The 24,791-nt window shown below is 30.4% G+C and overlaps 4 protein-coding genes across 9 annotated transcripts; 1 reads left to right on the top strand and 3 right to left on the bottom strand.

Annotated features, from left to right (window-relative positions):
- The first annotated feature begins 3,173 nt into the window (after nucleotides 1–3,173).
- On the top strand, nucleotides 3,174–7,075 carry LOC101513235 (ras-related protein RABA6a-like). Its single transcript, XM_004512667.4, has 2 exons — nucleotides 3,174–3,734; nucleotides 6,516–7,075. The coding sequence occupies exons 1-2, from the start codon at nucleotides 3,517–3,519 to the stop codon at nucleotides 6,946–6,948; spliced, it is 651 nt and encodes a 216-aa protein (XP_004512724.1). The 5' UTR covers nucleotides 3,174–3,516; the 3' UTR covers nucleotides 6,949–7,075.
- Nucleotides 7,076–8,495: 1,420 nt separating this feature from the next.
- On the bottom strand, nucleotides 8,496–9,916 carry LOC105851107 (probable serine/threonine-protein kinase SIS8). The gene is made up of 5 exons (XM_027337624.1): nucleotides 9,872–9,916; nucleotides 9,604–9,653; nucleotides 9,081–9,257; nucleotides 8,768–8,851; nucleotides 8,496–8,637 (listed from the first exon to the last, which is right to left on the bottom strand). The coding sequence occupies exons 1-5, from the start codon at nucleotides 9,914–9,916 to the stop codon at nucleotides 8,496–8,498; spliced, it is 498 nt and encodes a 165-aa protein (XP_027193425.1).
- Nucleotides 9,115–16,576, bottom strand: LOC101513871 (probable serine/threonine-protein kinase SIS8). 6 transcript variants are annotated; one of them, XM_073364356.1, is made up of 11 exons: nucleotides 15,431–16,575; nucleotides 13,693–14,133; nucleotides 13,110–13,213; nucleotides 12,012–13,003; nucleotides 11,858–11,898; nucleotides 11,698–11,766; nucleotides 10,500–10,595; nucleotides 10,240–10,318; nucleotides 10,035–10,133; nucleotides 9,872–9,940; nucleotides 9,115–9,257 (listed from the first exon to the last, which is right to left on the bottom strand). In XM_073364356.1, the coding sequence occupies exons 1-7, from the start codon at nucleotides 15,923–15,925 to the stop codon at nucleotides 10,512–10,514; spliced, it is 2,226 nt and encodes a 741-aa protein (XP_073220457.1). In that variant the 5' UTR covers nucleotides 15,926–16,575; the 3' UTR covers nucleotides 9,115–9,257; nucleotides 9,872–9,940; nucleotides 10,035–10,133; nucleotides 10,240–10,318; nucleotides 10,500–10,511. The 6 variants fall into 6 exon arrangements, with proteins under 6 accessions (XP_073220457.1, XP_027193321.1, XP_012574710.1 ...); XM_027337520.2 differs by having other exon boundaries at nucleotides 10,500–10,600; nucleotides 15,431–16,572; XM_012719256.3 differs by lacking the exons at nucleotides 9,115–9,257; nucleotides 9,872–9,940; nucleotides 10,035–10,133; nucleotides 10,240–10,318 and having other exon boundaries at nucleotides 10,500–10,627; nucleotides 15,431–16,576.
- A 3,661-nt stretch (nucleotides 16,577–20,237) lies between these two features.
- Nucleotides 20,238–24,791, bottom strand: LOC101514216 (uncharacterized). Its single transcript, XM_004512669.4, has 4 exons — nucleotides 24,545–24,791; nucleotides 23,523–24,461; nucleotides 21,064–21,132; nucleotides 20,238–20,971 (listed from the first exon to the last, which is right to left on the bottom strand). The coding sequence occupies exons 1-4, from the start codon at nucleotides 24,692–24,694 to the stop codon at nucleotides 20,612–20,614; spliced, it is 1,518 nt and encodes a 505-aa protein (XP_004512726.1). The 5' UTR covers nucleotides 24,695–24,791; the 3' UTR covers nucleotides 20,238–20,611.

Genomic DNA, 24,791 nt, shown 5'->3' with positions numbered 1-24,791 from the left:
GGGAATTAGATCTTAATTAGTAATTTAGAGTTGGATTGATAAGTAAAATTTTATAGTTAAAGTAGTTATTTAATTGTTGGTTGTTTTGTCATATCTTTAAATTTATGTTTTGTTTTGATCTCATCTAATTATGAGTACAATATAGTATTAAAACATTGCAACAATGTTAATTTTGATGTATTTATCATCTCATCTAAAAATAAAAAATTTATAATTTTGTAGATTAATTTATGATAATATTTATCATCTCATCTAAAAAAACATATATATTTTTATCATATGAATTGTTTATTAATTCTCTCACCACTCACATGATACATCAACAATATTTTTTTCGCAAAACCCAACCTTAATTTGGTTACTTTCCCTAATAAACTATATCATATTATTCGATTTTGCCTTCTCATAATTCGTTCTCATGTAATATGTTAAATTGATGTAATATGTTAAATTGAGAAACATATATATATCACAAACAAATAAGATTTATGGAGATATTATATAATTTTTAAAATATATAATAAAGTTAATGTTTAATAGTAGCATGATCTGAATTTTAGCGATGAATAAAATACTCAAAATCTTACATTTAATTAACAAAACTATTTTTTTTAAATAGTTCATGTTAGTAATTAGTTATTAATTTTTATTAAATGAAAAAAATTAAATTCATAACGTCCTTATTACTCCAACTCTCCAAAATCGCTTATGACTCTACCATAATTAATAACATAATAAAGTATTTAGTTTATAGGCTTTTTTGTATTAAATCAACTTTATAGATGATAAATTTATAACATACTTAATAACATAATAAAGTAATTAATTTATAGACTTTTTCTTTGTAAATAAACTATTTTCTTTTAAACCTAAAATCTTAGCTTTAGTAATTTGACCCCATTCTGAAAAACAATAATCATAAAATGTTATTTGGTACTCTAAACTCCTTACCCACATTTTATTTAGAAACCATTTTTACCTTTTATTTTTTAAATCAAAAACCGAAGAATCGGAAAACTTAACACAACTTACGAAAAATTTCTGGATCATAAGATTGAAAAAAAAAAACTTATACACAGGCAAACTTGCCAATAACATAACAAGTGTGTTTTTAAAGTTTGAGTTTTTTGAAATAGAAAAATATGTTAAAAATTTAAGTTGTTTAAAACATATTTATATGTTGAAAGTTTTAAATTTTAGTTTTTCAAAATACAATAATATTTTGAAAAAACCAACTTTTAAAATTTTCAAAATACTTTTATATTATGGTAAATTTAAATTAAGTTTGCCAAAATATACTTGTGTTTTATACCCTATATCCTTTTTATTATACCTCTACTCTCCATTGTTTGATTAAAAAAAATAAAAATTCCTGTTCTCATATTAATCTAAATAGAAAAATTATTTTTTTGTTGTTTTAAATATGTTTGTGTAAGTTTAAAAAAAATGATTTTTATGATGAAAATGAAATAGTTATTTTGATTTACTTTTGAAGAAAAAAAATTTATAGAAGAGGAAGAAATACAAAATTGCTTTCAAATATTGAGTACTTTACACTTGTCTATTTTATTCAATAATTATTGATAAAGATGTTTCACTCAAAAAGTTAATAAAGATAAAATATCTTCATTTATAGTTATTAAATAGCATTTTTTTATAATGTATAACAAGACCCTACATTAACTTTACTATAAGAAGTTGACAGTATAGCTCACATCATAAGAAGAATGAGGAAATAAAGTTGACAATAGCTCACATTCATCATATATCAAACAATTCAAACTAAGACTTTAGAAATAAAAATTATTATTTTTTAATAGAAAACGATTTTAGGTTCCCGTCCTAGCGTATTTAGTTGAAAAAAGACTTATCCATATTTTAAATTTGTCTATTCGCCTTTAATACACTATGAGAAACTAAAATCCAATAAAAATGAGCAAATACGTAGGAATATTGGATTAACATTCTCCATTTAATTGTTTGATTTTTAGCATCAATATAGGTTCCAAGACCATCTTTTCATTCTATCTAATATACATCACTTTTATATGTTTTATTTCACGAATTCAAACTAGAAATAACTTTTATTTAAAATCTTGTTAGGTTTACTCTAATTTACTTTTGTAAAAACATTAATTATATCATTCTACTTTTCTTGTCAGTTGATAAAAAAAAAATACTTTCTTGTCATTCAAACTTTATTTTCTCTTTAATCTTAATTATAGTTATTTATTTAATTGCTTTTATGTTAATTTTATAGAACAACCTTCGTTGACATGTTAAATCGAACCACTATCATGACCCTCTTTTCATTAACGCAGAAAGACCTAATATTGAAGAAAATTCATGATCGTGAAATGATTTTCCTTTTTACTCTTGTTCATCTAACTTCTTGTTTGTTTTTTTGCCAACAACCAAACCTGTCCCACAACAATTACCTATTATTTCAAAGGTTAAACTTTTACAAGGTTTTTTTTTTTTTACTAGTGAATCTGTTTCTTACCAAAAAATTTAAAAGAGGCTTGAGAAAATGATGTAACATCGTCTCATATATTAACATAGAATATTATAGTGGAAGAAATGACGATTAGACAACACAAAATATAATAAGTTATGTTGACAATAAGTTAAAGGGTCAAAATTACACTAATTCTCAAAATCATATTAAATATATACTATTATTTGTTGTAACAACTATTTACAAATTTTAATTGATATAAATAATGTATTCAACAATTGTTATGAATAAAATGCTATAATTCCGACATGGGCCACATCCCATCTAGTCTCAAAGAGTGCAAGGCCCATCAAAGCAAACAGGCCTGTTGAAGTTAACGCAGGCCCAACAACCTAAACAATCAGGGCTTTGAAACAGATCCAACGGATCTCGGTATTAGTTGAACGGTTGCAAAATGGCTATTTTACTTTGATTGATAAAAATTTCTCAATTTAAAAAAAAATAAATAAATAAAGTGAAACCAACATTTATGTCATTACATTTATTTTACGGACCAGGGGTAAAGCTGATATATGATTTTTCTATTTATGATTCATTTGAAGAAATATATACACAAAAATTAGTTAGTAAATTCAACCACTAAATGAATCCCACTATCATTAATTTTTTTTAATGTATCCATCTTTATCCAAATGAACTTTAAATGAAAAAGAAAGAAATAAAGAGGATCTATCCAAGTAAAACTAGTGCTAGTAGTACCACATACAATAATGTGATAGTGCCCTTTGCTTAATCTATATAACCTAACATGTCATTGTGTATAATAAATATATAAATATGATTATGACCATGCACCATGTCATTAATTACTTTCTCCCTATTTCCTTCACTTTATAAACAACAATATCATTTGGTTTCAATTGTTTTCTCACCTCCCCATTTAGTCTTTGTTCTTTGGAATTACAAAAGGGGAGGAAGAAGGGTTGAGAGATAAATTAAGAATCATATATTAATTGATCATTCATATTCATATGTTATATTAATATATAATATAATATATGGCTGATGCATTTGATGAGGAGTGTGATTACCTCTTCAAAGCTGTTTTAATTGGAGATTCAGGAGTTGGGAAAACAAATCTTATTTCAAGGTTTGCAAAAGATGAATTTCGACTTGATTCCAAACCAACCATAGGTGTGGAATTTGGTTACAAGAACATCAAAGTTAGAGACAAACTCATCAAAGCACAAATATGGGACACTGCTGGCCAAGAGAGGTAACTAACTCTTTTCAACTACTTCCTATTCATCCAATTAATGATTATGTTTCACAACAATCCTTCTATTGTTTTCTAAAAAAAATTTGTCTTTTTTTGTCTTCACCATCTTGGCAAAGGTTTTATTTTAATGGTTGATTATCCAAATTCATAAATTTAGAAATTTACTTCTTATAAAAAACTACATAATATCAATACTTCTGATCAAAAACATGTTTAATGTTTAATATGTATTAATATTTGATACTGATACGATATTAAATATATAATTATATTTAATTACTTAATTTTTTAAAAATATTATTAATATCGATATATTAATATGTTTGATACATGTCTAAGTGACCATAAGAAAACTTTTTGAATATTGAATATGTAGAGTGCATATGAAATTATTGATGCTTATAGTCTTTTGGCTCCTTTTTTTTGGAGGTGGAGGGAGGGGTTTGGTTTCATATTATTTTCCAACAAGCATTTTTCAACTTTTTAAGTCGGTTTTTTCAATTTGGTTTGCTTAGTCTAGAAGAATTTAAATGAATTTATGCTTTGTTTGACTTTAATTTTATTATTATTAATTGGTATACTCTCAATATTGTTCATCTTTTTTTTATTTTTATATTATAGTATTGCTAACCTTTTTCATCCCTTATCTACTTCCACACAAACATTGGTCCCCCCACTTTTGTTTATTGCTGCATTTGTTTGTTAGTTAACTTTGTGTGTTGTTTGTTTTTATATGGTTAAAACAGAGAGAATGGACAAAATCCAAAAAAATATATCGACATGTATGTACCTAAATTTTAGAAGTTTTGATTCTTAAATAACTTAGTCAGAGATTTTATCTTTTTCGACCTATGTATATGAAAAAATATGTATATTATAAAAGATTAATCTCTTAAATATATTAAAGTTATTTCAAGAGTTTATATTTTACTAAAAATATATTGTACTGCAATTTTTCAACTTACTACTCATGTGTGTGACATTGATGATGATATATTATCTTGAATTTGAAAATGTAAAAATTAAAAGCAAAAAGTCATGGTGCTGCCAATTGGTCTATAAGTAGAATAATTTCAGGTGGGACCTTGAAGACTGAGATTATTGTAAATCGAATTTAAAGCTTGACATCTTATCAACAAAAAAAAAAAAAATTAAAAGCTTGACATTGGATTCAATTAAATAGCATCATGGTGTTACTTAATTGTAATGATAATTTCTAAAATATCTTCAAAAATATCTATAAAACAAAATATAATTAGATGTATGTGATTGAATACCTCAAGAAAAGGTATAGGGCACTTGATTTCGAAACATTATCAAATAATGTTACTAACCAATTTTTACATGGATCATGATAATTACATTCAAATTTAAAAAACTATTAAAATTTTATTAAATTGAAATATATTATGTTATTTAGATTTCAAATTTAAGACACCGTATATAAATACAAACAGATGAGTGTGTTCAAAAATTAAAATACAAAGAAAAAATATTATTAAAAAATTGTATAGTAAGTTAAAAACCAAGTTATTTTCAATGAAATGCAATCTTAAAATAGAGTAAGGTTGGGTGAGGTGGGTCTAGGACAAGGGTCGAACATGTGCAGCCAATGCATAAAAAAACAAAGATGAAAGTGATTGTGTATATATATATTGAATAAGAACAAAAAAACCAAGTTGACAATCAAGAGGTTTAAGAAAAGCATGTGACATGGTGAAGGTTTTGGTCACCAACCCCACAATCAATAATTCAATATCTTCTATCTAATTGTCCAACCTCACCAAATCTTATATTCAATACACTAATATTTTTTATTTTTCGAGAAAGAATTTTCTATCTTGAAAATTTTCTAGTGAAGTCTCAATCACTCATTAATTTCTACCACGTGTAATCAAAGTTACTAACAAAAATTGAAGGGCGAGCAAATGTTGTAGACAAAATTTTGTTTCAATAATATACAGATTATAGAGTATGTTGTTCTAAAAAAAAAATTATAGGGTGTGTAAAAAGTTAGAGAGTAAGCAAATAATTTACATAACACAAATTCTTTTAAAAAATTTAAAGTATTATTAGTGATTCGTTTGGGTCCCTTAGATTGACATTGTTATTCACGGTCTTCTTATTTTTTATTTTCCTTAATTAGAAATTAGTGAGATAAATATCACTGTTCATTCATTCTCACGAAAAAGAGAATGAAAATATCGTGAATAACAGTATCGATCAAAGAGATTGGGTTGTTACCGTTAATTTGGTGGTTGGGTAAGAGAGTTAAAGAATAAAATGAAAAAAGTGTCGCTAGTTCGATCTCTACCTTCAACAAAATATTAATAATAATGACAATTAATTATTGCATTGACGGCCGAAAAGAAAAGTAATTATAGAGTAATACAATACAAAACAAAAACATTGCATTTAATTTTAATGAGAGGATACATTTTCTTTTTCCCTTAAAGAAGGGATTGTTTTTTATTTTGTCATTTGTAAATTGTAATTGTAACCTCCATGCATATCCCATCAAAATGCTTTTATTTTATTTTAAATTTTGAATGGAGTAATTATTGATTAGACTTTACTTATTTTTCGGTAGAACATTAAATTATAAAAATCTCATTTTTCTGACAACTACATGATTAAAACAAAACAAAAACACTGTTTTTTTTTTATTTTACTTTATTCTTGAATTTTACAATATTTGTTATCTTACAATTATAGTCATTGCTTAATTTTGTTATCTTGTATTTCATTCTCAGAAAAATTTCTACAATTTTATGATAGGTTTAGAGCTATCACAAGCTCATACTATAGAGGAGCCTTAGGGGCAATGCTAGTGTATGACATAACTAGAAGAACAACATTTATTAATATAGAAAAATGGTTATATGAGCTTAGAGAGTTTGGAAATGAAGACATGGTGATAATTCTTGTAGCAAACAAATCTGATTTGAGTCAATCAAGACAAGTTGAGAAAGAAGAAGGAAAAGGGTTTGCTGAAAAAGAAAGTTTATGTTTCATGGAAACTTCTGCTTTGCATAATTTAAATGTTGAGGATGCATTCTTAGAAATGATTACTAAGATACATGATATCATAAGCCAAAAAAGTTTGGAAGAAAAAATTAATGGGCCAAAGTTAAGTGTTCCTAATGGAAAGGAAATTCATATAGTTGATGAAGTGACTGCCACTAAACAAGTTAATTGTTGTTCAAGATGAGAATTTGCATAATCATTTTTTGCTAAGTATCATTAATTAACTTAGTTTTAGTTGTATGTTGATCCTTACTATTGTATTTTTATATTTCCTTCCAAACTTTTTTATTATTTGATTTTTCTTGTTCGTAGATTATTATTTATTATGCATCGATTAAAATGTAGTTGTTTCGAGTAGTAATTAAGAGATTGAATATTTTAAATAAGTGATTAGAGGTTTGACATTTGACTAATTCTTGTATATAGAGAAATTTGATTGAATCAAAGAATTTATATTTTGTATTAAACAAAATTTTTAACTAAGATTAATTTCTGCTAAACATGTTATTGGGTGATTATGTTGGTGATGATACTTTTTTAATAATTGAAGGCCCCTGTGGCTCCTAACAACCAAGAAAACGTTAATTTTCTTCAAGTTAGCAGGGATGTGTTTAAAAATATTTTGACGCTCAAGTTAGTATTATGATTGAGGTGAATGAGAGACTTAAAATGAGACATATTTTGATAGATGATAAAGTGAGACTTATATAGAAAAGAAAAAAAAATGTGCTATTTCGGTTTGGGACATCCTTCTATCTACTATGAACACTAACTAACTCATAATTATTTATAACCAACTTCAATTATATCTAATAGTGGCTTTGCAAGTTGAAAGTGCATATAAGCGTTTTAAATTTGTGATGAAAGGTACAATCTATGAGAGTTTGAGGAGCACCTAAGCATGTGGTAGAAGAGATGAAAGACATATACACCAAATTTAGCATTGTGTTTAGCATGCTATACACACAAAATTTACCGGCCAAACAAATCAATGACCTTTCAAATTCAAACCAACCATTTTGTCTTTGTAAGATATTTATTGGATCAAAGTTCAATGCACTCGGCCTCCTCCGACTACACTGCAGTCAAACACATCAAAACCATATAATTAAGATCGGACAGTCTAAATTCTAAATTTGAAATTTTTATTTAAAAACAATTAAAATTCCATCTTGAAATTTGGATGGTTCAATCTTTATTCAGACGATCTAGATGTGTTGCTTGCACCACAATCAATTGTAATAAATCCAAATTCAAATTTATCGAAAACAAAACATAGTTATTGTGCTATATGTAATGCACAAATGATAATATTTTATGTAGATTAAATTTTTTTGTCAAACGTATCTCGTAAATACAGTTCATATGATACAAAGTTGCAGAGAGATTTGATATAATCTCTCTCAACAAATTACCTTTGAAGATTGAGACATTCAAAGAGTTAAAACGGATTAAGTTAATGCAACTGATCAAGTTACAACTTCAAATTTTCATAATTAAATTATGAACATCAAAATTTATAATTGATTATAACAATTGATACAACCTTTACATTGACTACTGCAGATTACAGAAGGGAACCCAACAAAACATATAAAAGAAAGAAAAAGGAAGAGAAAAGTAACAAAAGTGAACTGAAAAGAATGAAAATCATGGATGATACTATACAGCCAATCCTCCACTTTTTTAAGTAAAAATGAAGAAAGATTTGGTTAGTTGTATGATTGTTTCCTATCTTTCTGCAGCTGATGATCGGTCGTTCCGGTGCCTCCCTGACGCAGTCGGTCGAGGCACTTGGGAACCGGCAGATGGCTTCTGTAATGGCTTTAGAGCCGCTAATATCTCAGCAAATGTAGGTCTCAACTTTGAATCTCTGCAATGCAACATAGTAGCATCAAAACACCCCAAAAAAATATTGTGATAGTGGAAGAATGTTATTGTCCATGACTACTATTTGCCAATGGCCACTTCACTAAATTAATTTTTAGAAATGTTTCAAAAACCGAACCAGACAGTTCAATCGGTTGAACTGCAAACCACCATTGTCTACAGCTCGGTTATTTGAGTGGTTCGATTGTGGTTTCATCCTAGTTCGAGCAGTTTAAAGTAGTTGAACCATAATTTGGAGATCTTGCTAATTTGAAGTCCGGTTCGGTTTTTAAAACATTGATATTAAGAATGGTTTCGTCCATGGTGATCTCAATGAAGACATTTATACGGATCATTGTGATTCTCCCTCTTCTTTTATTACTATTAACCAATATGACTCTTAAATGCCAGTTAGATAGAATGAAATGAATAATGAAGTATACTCACGTCTGCCAGCATTTCCTGATGATATCTGCAACCGCAGGGTCCATGTCGTCCGGAATGTCAAGACGGCGATGTTGGAAACCCACAGCACCAACAACTTGCATTGGATTCATTCCTCCCCAAGGTTGCTGCAAAGTAGATAACTCCCATAATATAACCCCAAAGCTATATACATCACACCTGCATAATCCAACATCATATGTTAGCATCACAAAACCAAGAAAGATTTAGAAAGGGGTTGTTAGCATAAAATAATATTTTGTTGTTATCTTAGAATTTAACACAAACATTTTCATCATCGTTTACTTTTACAATTTTTGAAGGCAGATCTTAACATTTTTCAGAAATTTTGAAAATGACAAACCATTGTTTTTCGTTGTTTATGTAAATGCATTTTTCCTAATTTGTCTTCCGTCTACTCTTAATCATAGTTATTCACTACAGTCTTTCATCTCCATGTTAGCAATTCAAAATGAATTAGAAAATGAAAATTGAAAATGGTTTTAGATAGTGAACATGCTCTTACTTTTCATTTGACGGTTCACTTCTCAACATTTCGGGAGCCATCCACTCGGCCTAAAACATAATATATAAAATTCATAAAGCATAAAATACAAGGTCTATTGAAACTGTTTTTGACTTAAATAACAAGTGTCTGCATTTGTGTTGTGTACATAAACATATATGCAGAAATATGGAATGATATAAAAAAATAAAGAATAGCATGAACAACCAAGAAAGTAAGAGGATGAAACAATAAACAAGTCCAAATGGAGAGTTGTACGATAGCTTACGGTTCCTGCGGTTGATCTGGAAGAAAGGAATGTGCTATGCTTCATACGTGATAAGCCAAAATCACATACCTATTCAACAAACCAAAAAAAAAATGCTATCATCATGTCACTACAAACCATTTCTCATACTATTAAGGAACTCTAATTATGAGATTATTATTACCTTTACAACCCAATTTTTATCAACAAGAAGATTTGGAGACTTCAAATCACGATGAACTATCACCGGATTGCAGTTGTGCAATTAGTTCATTCCTCGAGCCTGAATATTTAAAAGTAAAAAGTTATATCAACTGAGATTCATTCAGCTTTATAGAAATGATTTTCTGAATTCAGCAGAATTGCATTGAAAGACGATAGAATCTTACAGTATCAAGGGCCATTCTCAAACGCCTTCGCCCATCTAATTGATTGTTTGACCGATTAATTAATCTATACAAACTTCCTCTGCATAAATAAAATCCTCAATGTTAGAGATGTAGTAGCATTGTTTGTTTTTTCCTTTGGAGAAGTGAGAACATGCAATGTCGGTGTTAGGAAATATCAACTTATGCAATAATTTCCAATTAATAATCAATAGTCTTAAAGACTCATATGAAGCTCTTTGAAATGAAGAATTTAAAGTTACCTTGGAAGAAATTCAGTAACAATTGAAAGATTTGGAGGTTGAATTACAGCTCCCATGAAGAGAACCACATTTGGATGCCTCAATTTTTTCATTATTCTGACCTAATTGCAATTAATACCATAAGTTTTCTGCTATATAAAATATTTATTAGTAGCAGAATCAAGACCTTGCAAATTGCAACTCACCATAAAGATGTACATGAACCTACTCAAAACCACAAATCATTGCTCTAATGTAATGCATTGTGAAGCATCTTAACATATAAAATTTAAATGGTCAAAGAAAATATAAAAGTAAAAGGAACAACAAATACTTCTCTATAATACTAACATGAAAAATAAGATTAGTTATAAATAAACATGAAATTCTAATGTGGTGGACTGGTGCTTAAAAATCATCTAAAATTCTAATGACACTTCTTGGAAGTATAAGTTAACGGTTTTCTTTGTCTTTGCGGATGCGATAGTGACCTTATTGGTGTCTGACTGTCGGTTCGACGAGTTGAGTTTTGAGGACACATTTGTTTTCCCTTATTTTTATCGAATTGACATTGATCGAGTCATTGTCTCGGTCATAAAGACCAGGAGAACCAATAACTTGTGCTTTTGAGGAGTTTCACGAATCATCGTTAATGTTTCGAGTGAGTTTTAAATACTGGTCTACAGTGGACTACCTTGATACACAGTACCATCTGTCCCATGTCAAATACAATTTTTTTATGACTAAAAATGATATTTTCATTAGCTAAAAGACATAAATTACAACAGAGTAAGTGGATATGACATTGGACCCAGATTTGGTGCAGTCAGGATTCTCTGCATTCATGCACTCGAGACATCAATAGCCATTCAATCGAGACCAGACGGTCCAGATTCAAGTTTGGTATTTTTAATTATAAAATTAAAATCTGTATTTTTTTTAACCGTCCAATCTATATCAAACGGTTCACGAGGTCCTGATGTGTGAATTCGGGATCGCGTGACTGCATGGAATCCGAATTCTAAGATATTCTCAGAGAAACTAGAAAGAAAGCTCAAAGCCTAACAGGCTAAAAAAAATAAACTATACACTTCAAAGGAACATGCCTTAAATGACAATCACACAATCCAAAAACATATTTAAAGGCAAAATCCATGCACACTCAAAAAACAAGGAACACCAAAGAATAGCATAAACAAAATAAGTGACTTGTATATACCTCACTTATGAATTCTTCAAGTGCTTCACCAGATATATCTTGATCCAGAAACCTCTTTACAGCAACTTCCTACAAACCAAAGAACAGAACTGTGCTGTTAATTCAATTCAATTGATGAGAATAATGCAATTGATTAGGTTCAAAAATATAATAAACTCACAGTTCCTCGCCATTCACCGTGATACACCTCTCCATAAGATCCTGCATGAAAAATGTGCGTCACCGAAACGCAATCAAGTCTTCATGTGTAAAACCAAATAAACATTGCACTATAAAAATAGAATGTAAACAAATCTTATAAAACAAGTTAATACCAAGTCCAATACGCTCACCGAGCGTGATTTCCACCCATGGAATTTCATACTCGGCAACATCATCTAAAGAACAATCAGATTTTGTACTATCATTACTTACAACTGAGCTACCAGATCTTCTCTCTCCTTCTAAATTTGTTCCAGAACCTTCAACATCCTCATCACTTCGACTTCTCATCTCATACTTACTTAATGCAGCAGTAGTTGCTACCACAGCTGCAGCAGTAGCAGTAGCAGCTGCCGAGACCGGAAGCTCAATGTTGGAGTCAGTACTTGACCTTGCCACTGCAACTACCATAGAAGATGCAACAATTGCGGCAGCTGCGGCAGCGACTCGGACATGTTTGATTCCTAAGCCTAGCTTAGGATGTTGTGGCTGATTTCTAGAACATGCTTTTGGATGAACTCTTTCGTGAGGCGAAAATTTAGCAGGACCGAGATTGTCATCGAATTGTGTTTCGTGCCGTTCACTTCCTTGTTTATGTTCATCTTTTTCTTCAGTTTTGGAAAATAATTCCTCAGGATAAATGTCGGAAAATAAATTCGGAGGAGCAACAATACCGCTTTCAAGTAAAACATCATGAAGTTTCTGTGCTAACTCAGGGTTTTCCTTAGCAGTATCGATCATAAATTGCGAAATGTCTTCGGTTTTCCTTCTGGTTACTACAGCGGAACCAATCCCTTCGCTCCATGAAAATGATCTTGTATGAAATGGTTTCGCTCGTTCTTCTTTTCTTGTGGTGATCCTGCTGCAGACATCAGATTCTTTCTCTGAATGTTCTAATCTGTTTCCTCTGTCTGGCATTCCAAAATCTGAAGTTTCTCCAGATGAACATCCAATTCCACTGCTAGATGATGCTACACGAGACGAATCAAGGTCTCTTGATGAAGGACTTGCCACAAAAAAGGTTTCATCATACCCAATACGCGATCCAGTAGCATCAGATGGAACAAGAGTTCCAGGATCTGCCATAAGATCAACAATGTACTCCCTGAAATTTACATCAAGCATATATGATTTCGATATTAGCACGTTTAAACAATTAATACAAAAATTAATAAAAAGCTACAACAAAATACAGCTTCTATATCAGTTACCTTCCGTCATCAATCTTGACAAAGTTTATTGCAACATCGTCAGAACCTGTATTTTGCTTTCCTTTCACCAATCGTGATGGAATACTCAAACTGTCAGCTAGAACCTACATTTATTATAAATCAGTAAATTTCATTGGAATAACAAAACTTGTGGAAAACCAAACAAGAATGTTGAAAAAGCAGACAAATATAAAAAAATCAAGATTATCATAAATACAATATCACATTTGACCCATGTAGAAGACACTGCCTAAATGGAAAGAAAAAAAAAGTGTTTGTTGTTGTATTAGTATACTATCTTAAATGAATGGTTAAGTTTTGAAATTAAAGTATAACAAAAATATCATAGGTTATAGTAGTCACAATCTTTTTTGCAATGTGATCTAACAATTTATTCTGTTTAATGCATGCAGTCGTTTTTAATTGACATTTAGACCATAAAAGAAATCTGAGTTTTGAACTATCTTTGGTCAGGCTTTACTTACTTCTCAGGCAAACTCAAGGTTCCTAGGGCCGCTTTCTCCTAAAAACTGGAGGGTTAAGACCAAAAAAAGATCATAAAAGAACATGATGGAATAAGTACCTTAAATAACAATGCACGATGGCGAACCAATCCAATAGTCAAAGAACCAAGTGGCAAAACCATCCTACCAAGAGTTGCTTTAAGACTGTAACTAAGACTCCTCCATGCTCTTGTCATGCTTTCAGGATCTCTAACTGGTCCACCCATATAGTCAGCTACAAATACTGCAAGTGTGCGAACCAAATCGGTATCGATAACTACTTCCGAATCACGTCTTGATTTGACGGTCAGCTCAAAGGCTTTCTGCTCAAGTTTCAACAAATTAGAATCAGCAGCCCTATTAACCAAAATAGCTTCCCATGTGACACTACCTGAGATTGGTCTTCTTCCTTGCAGATCTATAAGGGAAGGCATTCTTGCAGTGTTTGAATCAGTTAAGATCCCATATAGATCATAGAAGCCATCCATGACTTTGTCATCATAACCAAGAGCATTGTAATTCTGTGAAGCATGGAACAATCTAGTATATGAGATAAGTTAGAAAGTTTTATATATGTACGACAAAAGTAAGAGTCAAGTAACCAAGAAAGTTATGTGAATAAGTTCATTTGATTTCAAAACCATCTGATAGAAGGATCGTCAGTGCATGTTGGAATTGGTGGTGAGTTTGACAGAATCATAGTGTGCCACCGTGATTTTGACAAAATCTACACTTTGGAGCTTCAACAAAATCATGGTGTCAGCATGATTTCTTCAAACTCATTGTGACTCCAACATGCAATAAACAATCCAAATCAATCACAGCAATGTAATGAATCCTAAATCCTAACCACAGCAATGTATAGAACCAAAACCTTCTTGTAAAGGCAAACATAGAGAAAGCTGAAAAGAACGTGCATTATTGGTGTAAAGGAGAAAATAAGGATTACAAGTTTACAACCAAAGATCACATAATAAGATTTAACTAAACAAGCAAAGCAGTATACCAGGTGAGCTAACATTCTATACTAACATTTTGTATGAACTAGGGGCCTATTCAGATTGACTTATTTGAATTTATCTATTTTGACATAAACACTTGTGAGACTGTTTGAGATAGCTTTTGGAAACAGCTTAAGACATGTTCATAAGCTATTTTCAGCTTATTTCCATAAGCTCTCCAAGATAACATATGAAAACATCTTATAACTTATATGAAAAACAGTTTGATTTTATTTTTTTTACTTTGTTATAGAAACAGCTTATACATAAGTACTTATATGGTTAGCGTTTATGCTATGAGCACACACTTAATCACGTTGTTTATCAAAACTGAGCTTTTGGTGATTGAAAATTAGACGGTAAACAATGGGAAATTATGAGGCTATTGAATGCATCAGAAACTAAACATATCTTCCAAGTTCAAGCCATAATTACATGTTATAACTCAAGCTATAGTCCAGATCATACCAATGAAACAGCACCATCAATCAACACATCTAAAATTCTCCACAAACTTCTGTAAGACTCATATTTCTCTAAGAATAACACAATAATCAAACTTGAAACTTGATTCTTCCAAGTTCCCATATCTTTACTTCTGACATAACCACATATCAGCAAGGATTTTACGAAGCACCGACACGTCAGACCCGATAATAATTTGAAAAAATGAAAGTAATTGAATGTAACTACAAGTGTCAGTGTATGCTGATGTCGAGCCAACACTAGACACGGCTTTGATCTAAAGTGTTTGTGCCATATTGGATATGACTTCAACCTAAACGTCAATGTGCTTAAAATGAACAAAGTGACTCACCCAATATCTATATGCCACGATTTCAGCTGGTGTGTAATAAGGGTCACAAGACCCTAAACTCATCTGCTTAATAGCTTCAATCTGCACAGCCTCAGGATCCTCCTTTGCACTCATCTCCAAAGCAAGTTGCAATTGATACTCTTCCTCTACTTCATGATCCCTGGAAACAGTCCCGCAACAACTTGAATCACGCTTATGCGAATCCAAAACATCCAAACCAACACTGCTCACTGAATCAGATGTCTCCATCCTCTCAACTTTTCCTTGGTTCAAAGATTTTGAACTAAAACTCTTCCTATTAGCAACTGAATGCAACAAACTTGATAACCCAAGAAAAGGTTTATGCTCAGAACTTTCAGAGGACTTAGAACTGAAAAGCCTCTTAGAATTGGATATTGAACCATGATTGAACTTGTTTCCCTCTGATGAAGAATACCCTTGTTCATTTTGTGATTGCTTAGACATGATATGAAGCTTCTTAAGAATGTTCTTCATATCTTTTCACTAAACAATAATACCAAATGCTAGAGAAATGAAAACATAACCATCACCATATTGATCCAAATCTCTATTCTCAAATAAGGGAAGCTGAAAAATATTCAAAAAAAGTTCTTTTTTTACTTTTTAAATTGACAAAAAGCTCTTAACCACGGTCTTTGATTCGAACCTTATAGGTGAAGAAAGGTGTTTGAGATATAGACTCCACTAAAAGTGATCAGCCAGTTGAATCTGATTACCCAAATAAAAAGATACCAAACAGTATATCAAATCCAAAGAAAAGCATGCAGGGTTTGAACCAAGCAAAGAAAAACCCTTTTGGAATCTTTGCCCAATCAAGGTGACCCAAATGGATGGATTGAAATGGAGAAGTACCCTTTATAACAGACAAGAACATATAACAAACAGTTCATGTGCATCCTCAACAACCCAAACTTCTTATGTTATTTACTACCACATATTATTACCATGTTGAGAAAGTAGTACAAAAAAGAATAAGCAATCATTTAGCACCCCATATTTAGAAAGAAAAGATCTTTGATTCTAAACTTGGCACAAAAATAGAAGAATAAGGAAGAGTACTTAAGAGAGAGAGGGAGAAGAAATAACAACAAGTAGGGGACCACAACACAAAAGGATTAGTGATGACTCACTTTTTTTTAGGCTTAAATATTGGTTAAAATAAATATACTAAAATTGCAATTAGACTATTTTTTTATAAAAGAAAAGTTTCAATTAGACTAAATTTATAAAGAAAAATAGCAATCTAATTATCTTTTCCAATACATACCATGTCTTTCGCATAAACTACGTTTGAATTTCTTAATCATTTAATAAAATTCAATTTTTATTGGTGTATATAGAAAAATATATTGAAACTCTTTAAATAAATTTCAGTTATATAAAGGATTAATCCTTATAGTAGGATATATTGGTTTATAAGAATTTGATAATTAAATCCGCAATATAAATAAATAAATAATCCTGTCCTAATTACTTTACATTAGGCATGAATTATGTTACTCATTGGATATTCATATTCCCTTAACCATATTGTATGATATATATATACACGCGGCAAAAGTAAACAAAAAGTGCAAAGTCATAATTAAAGGATGAGATTGAAGAAAAAGTCATAATATAATGGAATCGGTGTAAGCTCTTAATTATTTTCATATTTATTATTTATGCAGTGCTGTTTCATTGTTGACCATTGATTATAATTGCAAAAGTATGGCATGTCAGCATCTTACAAGTCTTTACTCATGAAGGACAGTGACACACAACTTTTCAAAATGACTTTTGAATCTTGTTGGATATAGTTGGAGATTCTTTGGATATTATTTTTTTAACTAAAAATTTGTTAGGTATCATTGGAGTTGGTTATATATAGATTATAAATTTGTTAATATTGATTATAAGTTAGTTATGATAATTGTATAAAGTGTTTTAAAGTGAATTATGGTTCAAAAATAACTAAACTCATAGCGTTAAATTAATGGAGACAAATTATAAATATTCAATAAAGTTTTAAATATTTCTTATCTTGAACTGAGATTCCATTTTCTCACTTTAAATTTTTTTTAAAGAAAACTAAACTAAACAAATTTGGGCTGAAACTAATAGTAAGCCCAAACTAAATTGGACTCAAACTAAACCTAAGCCCAAAACTAAAATAAACAAATGGAAGGAAAACAAAGCTAAAAACCCAATAGATAGTAAAGGCAAATCAGTTTCAATATCCCCACAAATTTGAATGTATGTTGATCCTTCCAAGTTTGGCAATTAAATTGTTGAAAGATTAAAGTAAAAAGTTTTGTAAATAAATCTGCAAATTAATCTAAAGATGATATAGGTCACGGATTTGATTCCCATCCAATAAAATATACAAAAACTTTTGAAAAGATAAAGTAAAAAGCTTTTGTAAATAAAAAATCTTTTGCTAGAACTTTTTTTCTTTTCACTTCTATGGTTTTATGCTATATACTAAATCTTGAAATAACTTTAAGAAAAATTAAACACAAAAAAGCCTAAGAATCAGATTCTTGATCTTTCTCTTAACATTAGTCTCCCAAAACATCCTCAAATTTAGATTGGATGTAACCTTGATTAATGAGAGTTACATCTATATTGTCATTTTTTGAAGATTTGGATTCGATGTAACTATGTATAATGCAATTTTTGGAATCAAAATAAAGATGATAGTTCAAAGAAGATGCAAGCCTAGGAACAATATATAGATGACATGTCAAATAGTATACATTCTTTAATCAAATGAACATAATTTCAACATGTAAATGTATATGTTCAGATTCTATTTAAGAAAACAAGTAAATAAAATAACGAGTAAATTAATTAAAATAAATTGAATTGAAAAATGACATTAGTTGACATAAATTTTTTTACAATGATTAATGTTAACAAATAGTATTATTGATATTGTTAATATATTTTGTTTAATAAAGATCAAACTCAATCTATTCACGAAAACTTTTATTAATAATAAGTTGACAATTTAAAATGAACTAATATAAAATAAATATTTAAGGATTTTATAAAGGTCAAATTACTTCTTTTTTTTTTGTAATTATTGTCAAATAACAAATCGTCTCTTTTAAAATCAATTTATTGATGGTAATTTAGAAAGGTACTAAGTTCCCAAATTAATATTTTCAAGAACTAAAAATTGCTTTTTTTTCACTCTCGAGTTAAAATCAATGTTGATGACATGTAGAAAAAGGATCTCTTTCCATAAAAATCAACTTTTAAAGGAAAATTTTCTTTTCTTTTCTTTATAGAGTCCAATCAAAACGTTTCTAAGAGTTTATGTAAAGTCAAATCTAGCAACATTCCAACATCTATCCATACATGGGAAAGTATTAACTCATCGGTTTGCTATTTTGCCATGATTGTTCAAACTTTTCTCTTTCTACTCTTCCATTTCACAAGAACAAGTTGAAACAAAACAATTTTTCCCATTTTGTTTAAACTATTTTTGTGGCAAACATTTATACCTTAACAACCCAACAAAAGTATAATTGATGTTGGTCCAATTGAATAGATTGATGGACAGAGTATAAATAACATCATAAACTCATTCAATCTAACAATTTTAGTATTTGTTTATGGAACTAGAATATGAAGACACTTGTTATTTAATTATCCAAATACACCTACATAGTATGTACAGTTGACAAATAATTGAATGTCTTAAATATGTAGTCATGGCTTTGGCTTTGGCTGGGATGGTTGATTAATATGAATGGAAAAAGACTATTTTTTAGCAACAGTGCTTCTCAAATGATTAGTTTCTAACTGTTGATTGTAGAATATATTTGACAAAGAATAACATCAAAATGCTGATATTGTATGTGTTTATCTTAGGTAGAATCGTTTTTTCCTTAAAGTTGAAATTTGAACTTTCAGTCAAATGTGAAATTTTAGTTACAAATTTTTTTGTTTTACTTATTTTTAGGTCAATAGACACAAACATAAATTATTTTTTTCAATTCATGTTTACCAAAATCAATTTTCAAAACCATAAAACTAAACACTATAATTCATTTTATAATACTTTTGTGAATACAAAAAACAACAAAGCTTAAAACTTTTCTGCTCTGTCGATAAACAGAGTTGTGAAATATTCTTATAAGCAAAATTGGAGTGTAAAATAGATGTGACATTAAAAAAATTAATAGAAAAATAATGCTTAAATAAAAAAATAACAAATTCAGAGATTTTATACAAAATTAAAAAATAAACTTAAATATATGTTTGAACTTTACAAATACATGTTTTCATTGTTTGATTTTTGTCATAAATATTTTTCTTTTATTTTTGTTCTTTTGTTTTAGTCCCTACAAAATTAATTCTTATTGAAAATGATCATTGCAATTTCTTGTATCACTAATAATTGAATGAGTAAAATCAATATTATATTATTGGGACTCATTCGAATAAAAACTAATTTTATAAGGGTTAAAAAAAAAACAAAGACCAAAAACATTTGCAGAAACCAAAATAAAACAAAAACACTTACAGAATCTACAGCAACAAAAAACACATAATTACACATATCAATCATATATTTAATCCTAAAAATAATCTCATAGTAAAAAATGCAGCCGTTCTGCTACCTACTATTTAAACTAATAATCATTTGGATGCTTTTACTTTGGCATATAGATTGTTTTGCAATTCCATAGAAACATTCACATTTTTATAGCTTACTTAAGTATCAATCATGTAGAAACAAGATCAGAAAGTGAAAGATACAATTGATAAAGGTGCACAAGCCACACAAGAAACAGAAGAGAATAATAAAAGATTAAAAAAAAGGAAAATCATCATAGTCAAACAAATATAACTTGAATAACAGAATCATCAGTACTCTAAAATCTAAAAATTACTTGAGGGGTCAATCCTAAAAACAGTGCACAACAACAACAAACTAAAATGGACAGGACAGGACAGTCATTTCACTCAAAGAAAGAAAAATCAGATCTGCTACTGCCTACTCGCTTTACAAATCTGTCACCTCATGTGTGCCTTTTTGTTAAAAAACACTTGTACAACTTTTGTTCATAATCAAATTTGAAGACCATATATAAAATCTTCCTAAGCTTCATAATCAATCCAGGGCCATGAAAATTCTTCTTCTTCCTACCTGGTGCTTCTTGATTCCTATGGATGAAACTGTTGGTTCTGCTGCGGTGGTGGCTGCTGGTATACTGGCTGCGGCTGGTATTGGTACTCCTGCATATGAAACGCTGGATATTGTTGAAAAACCTGCGGCTGCGCCACCTGTTGTTGCTGCGGAAGATGTTGTGGTGGCAGCTGCTGTTGCAACGGCGGCTGCTGCTGTTGCTGCTGATCTTGTTCTGGCAGGTTCTGATGCTGCGGAAGTGTTTCGTCTATTAGTGGTTCGTTAAGGTCCATGGTTCCGAGTATTTCCAACTCTTGAATTGCCGCTATTGCAGTGACTGGACTTTCATGGTTAAAATGAGGCCTAAGCACTGCAAGAGATTCCTTGACTTTTCCTTGCTGCAAATTAATATACAGAGGATTAAAACATTATATAACTTGAAAATATAATAAATAATTGATAATTGAAACCAAAGATTATTTCAGCTTACAAAGTGTTCAAGTTTCCTCTTGAGATCTTCATTAGCAGCATTTTGTTGAGCACTAGCAGGTGTTGTTCCCTATCCAATCAAAATAATGAAATAGAATATGCAAATAAGAACGGTCTATAAATATTTTGGAAGAAAAATATTAAAGCATATTATCAGTTCCTCCGAAATGAAATATAAGCAAAAATGATAGTTGAAAAGTTGATGTGTCTAGTTTTAAATTAAAATCAGATACACCAACTTTTCAATTACCTCAAGTGTTTCTTCATTTCAGAGTGGTACAAATCATATCACTTCAAACTCAATTTTAACCAAAACAATTTTACAAAATATTGTGCATTTAAAATCATGTGTAATAATTGATGATCATCCAAATACACACTACATGACAGTAATTTTCAATTTGGTATCCATAATTCACAGTAACTCCACTAATGTAACATTGTCATAAACACACAATGCTAAAAATGACAAGGTTGAAATTCAAAAACAATTATAAAATAATATAAATCTTATAGAAAATATAGTGAAAATGAGGGTTATGAATCTTATAATGAAGGACCGACCAGATATATAAAACTAAAATAAGAGAAGGAAAACTAAAATTAATAAAGTAATTCAGACAAACAAAAATAATAACTTAATCAAGCATCTTGGGAACAAAATAATAAAAAATCACACAAAAATGACACAATGAACTAAGAAAATAAGCTTCGAAAAAACAAGACTTAAAACTTTGTCCATAAAATTCATTGATCAGACTGCATAATTATCGATGTTAAATTCTAATGATTATATATAATCCTACAAAGTCAACTTGCAGTTTAAGCATAAATACACTGTATTCCATTCATATGGTCAATTGGCAATGCAGTGTGAGATATTACAGCAGTCTTAAAAAATGAAAATAAGAAACATTTATATAAATTAAAAAACCAAAAGAAAAAAAAAATACTACATCTAAAACAGCACCATGATTAAACAATAAACATTTGCCTTAAAACAATCAGACATAATAACTTTATAAAATATCTTAGGAACAAATTTTAAATTATACAAACATTTTCATTTTTGTTGACACAAAATCATACAAATATTTTCAAACAATACTTGTACATACATATTTTGTATTAATACAGAAAACTCCATTTTCAGATTGCAAAATGTCGCAGCAGTCATACAAAGGAAACTTTCAGTTTGAAGATAAAATTCACAGCTTTTCATAACACAATGACAATACCATTAAAAACTCTTTCTTAAGACTACATAAGTCATAAGTCGTACATGTTAAATTATGCATTTTAAAACAGTTCACCAAAGTAAATTTGTAATTTAATCGTGAAATTCTCAGATTTCTAAAAGCAAATAACTTAATTAATTAATCACTTATAATATTATTATCACCACCAAAACCATAGTTCACCAAAAACACATCAAATCAATGTGAAAACTTAGGAACATTAAGCTTCAATGTTCTATTTAAATATCCACAGGTAGATGCATTGAGCAGTATAATATTTAAAACAAGTTGAATTAAATTAAATACCTATATATACATAAACAAACACAAACAGACATAAAATAAACTTTTATTTGATAAAAGTAATATATTTCTTTTCAAAGTTAATAGCATCCAAATACAGCAACAATGCATAGATATGCCTAACAAAAACCAGACATTACCATTTTCAATTGTGTTAAACTAACTTGTGTTAAATTCTGCATGTCACAACAATCCTACTAAGTAAACTTTCATTTGAAGACAAAATTCACAGGTTTTCGAAACACAATGACAACATTATAAAAAAAAAAAAATCAGACATCACAAGTTATACATTATTATATGTTAAATTAGGTATTTCAAAATAGTTCCACGTAAATTTGTAATTTAAACATAAACTCTCAGTTTTCCAACCACAAATTAGTAAATTATTAACTTATTATCTTTATCATCACTATCAAAACCAAAGTTCACAAAACAAAATCAAATCAATGTGAAAAAACTTTGGTACATTAAGCTACATTATTCTATTCATACATCCATAAAATAAACTTCTTTTTATAGGAGGAACTTATTTCATTTCAAAGTTAATAACATAACATCAAAATAGCAGTTGGAATGTAATTCATAATATGGTAATTCAGTTACAGGTAAATTAATCATCTACCAAACAAGAAAAAAAAGTTTATAAAAGTCAAAGGAGACATGGTAATAAATCCCCCCAACACAATCAATCCAGCAAAGATTTAAAATAATCTAAATTTCATTACCAAAAAAAAAAACAAGAACACAAATTAAAAACAAAACAAACAAAAAAAAGAACAAACTTTAAACTACAAAAAATAGTAATAACTTCCTAAATCTTGGGCATCAAATACAAGAAGAAAAAAAAAACACATAACATCATAACAAAAATATCCATTTCAACAGAAACTCAGCAAAAAAAATTAAAATTTTTCACCTTCTTTGGACGGCCCACAGGCCTTTTCCCTGCAGGTCTAGCCTCCGTGGTAATTCCTCCACCACCACCACGTCCTCTTCCACCACCGCGACCTCGTCCACGACCACGACCTCTCCCGCTACCACCAACTGCAGCAACAGGAGCAACCACAGCAGCATTCTTTCTAGGCCGTCCTCTAGATCTTGGAGTCAAATCAGCAACACCTTCCACCGCCGCCGCCGGCACTGCCGCTTCAGGCACAGCAGCAAACGGTATCGGTGTCGGATTTTGCTGTTCATTCTTCGGCGGACGCCCTGGACGTCTCTTCGAAACCCCAGAAACATCCGCCGCAGAACTAGTCTCAGTCTTCGCCTTCGGAGGACGTCCGGGCCTCTTCTTTGACTTACCTTTAGACCCAGGAGGACGTCCTCTCCTAGACGGCGTAGACGAAACCGGATTTGAATTCGCGTTCAGATTCACACCCGGGCTTAGACTTGGGCCCGCGTCTTTCTTCGGACGGCCCGGACGTCTTTTACTTCCTTCAACATCAACAGGTTGAACAGCAACAGGCTCATCAGCAAGCCCAAGCGCGGCCCAAACGGGCTCAGCATTCTGCTGAGTGTTATTATTATTAGCAACAACAATAGGAAGAGGCTGAGGTTCGAGTTGAGTTTGGGTTTGGGTTTGGGTTTTTCTTGGTCTGCCACGTGGTCTAGAAGTAGTTGGTGTTGAAGAAGAAGGTTGAGAAGCAGCAGATCTAGTAGTAGAGTTGGAGAGCTTGTAAGATTTCTTAACCATTTCGAGCAGTCCTTGGGATTTCAAACGCTTCAAGTGATGAGTCAACAAGGTGGAGTGAGCAGGTGAGAGTTGGTGTTTGTAAACTTGTTCTATGTATTTCGATATTGCTCTTTTGCTTGAACCGTTCTTCTCTTTCAAAGCTTCAATTGCGTTGTATATCATCTGCAAAAAATAACAAGAGAGAGAATCTTGATGTCAAGATTTTTTTAATTTTAGAGAGAGAGAGAGATAGAAGTTGAGATTACCTCAGCGTATGGAGGGTGAGTTGAAGGTGGAGATGAGAGAGGTGGCTGTGCTGGTGGTGGAGGGTGGTTGTTTGGTTCGACGGCGAAAGGGACGGCGTTGGTAGACGGAGGTGGAGGTGGTGGTGGTGGAGAGATCGAGGATGGGTCCATGAGGAGAAAGAAAGGAAAAGATAGAGAGAGAAAGAGAAAGAGGGTAGATTCGAAATTTGGGAAATGAAAAAAATGGAAAATGAATTAAGGTATTTCA

Source organism: Cicer arietinum, chromosome 8 (assembly GCF_000331145.2).
Source record: "Cicer arietinum cultivar CDC Frontier isolate Library 1 chromosome 8, Cicar.CDCFrontier_v2.0, whole genome shotgun sequence".
In the NCBI taxonomy this organism is placed as follows: Eukaryota; Viridiplantae; Streptophyta; class Magnoliopsida; order Fabales; family Fabaceae; genus Cicer; species Cicer arietinum.
Note: the sequence above shows the minus strand (reverse complement) of the source record. Positions and strands in the feature narration are given on the sequence as shown.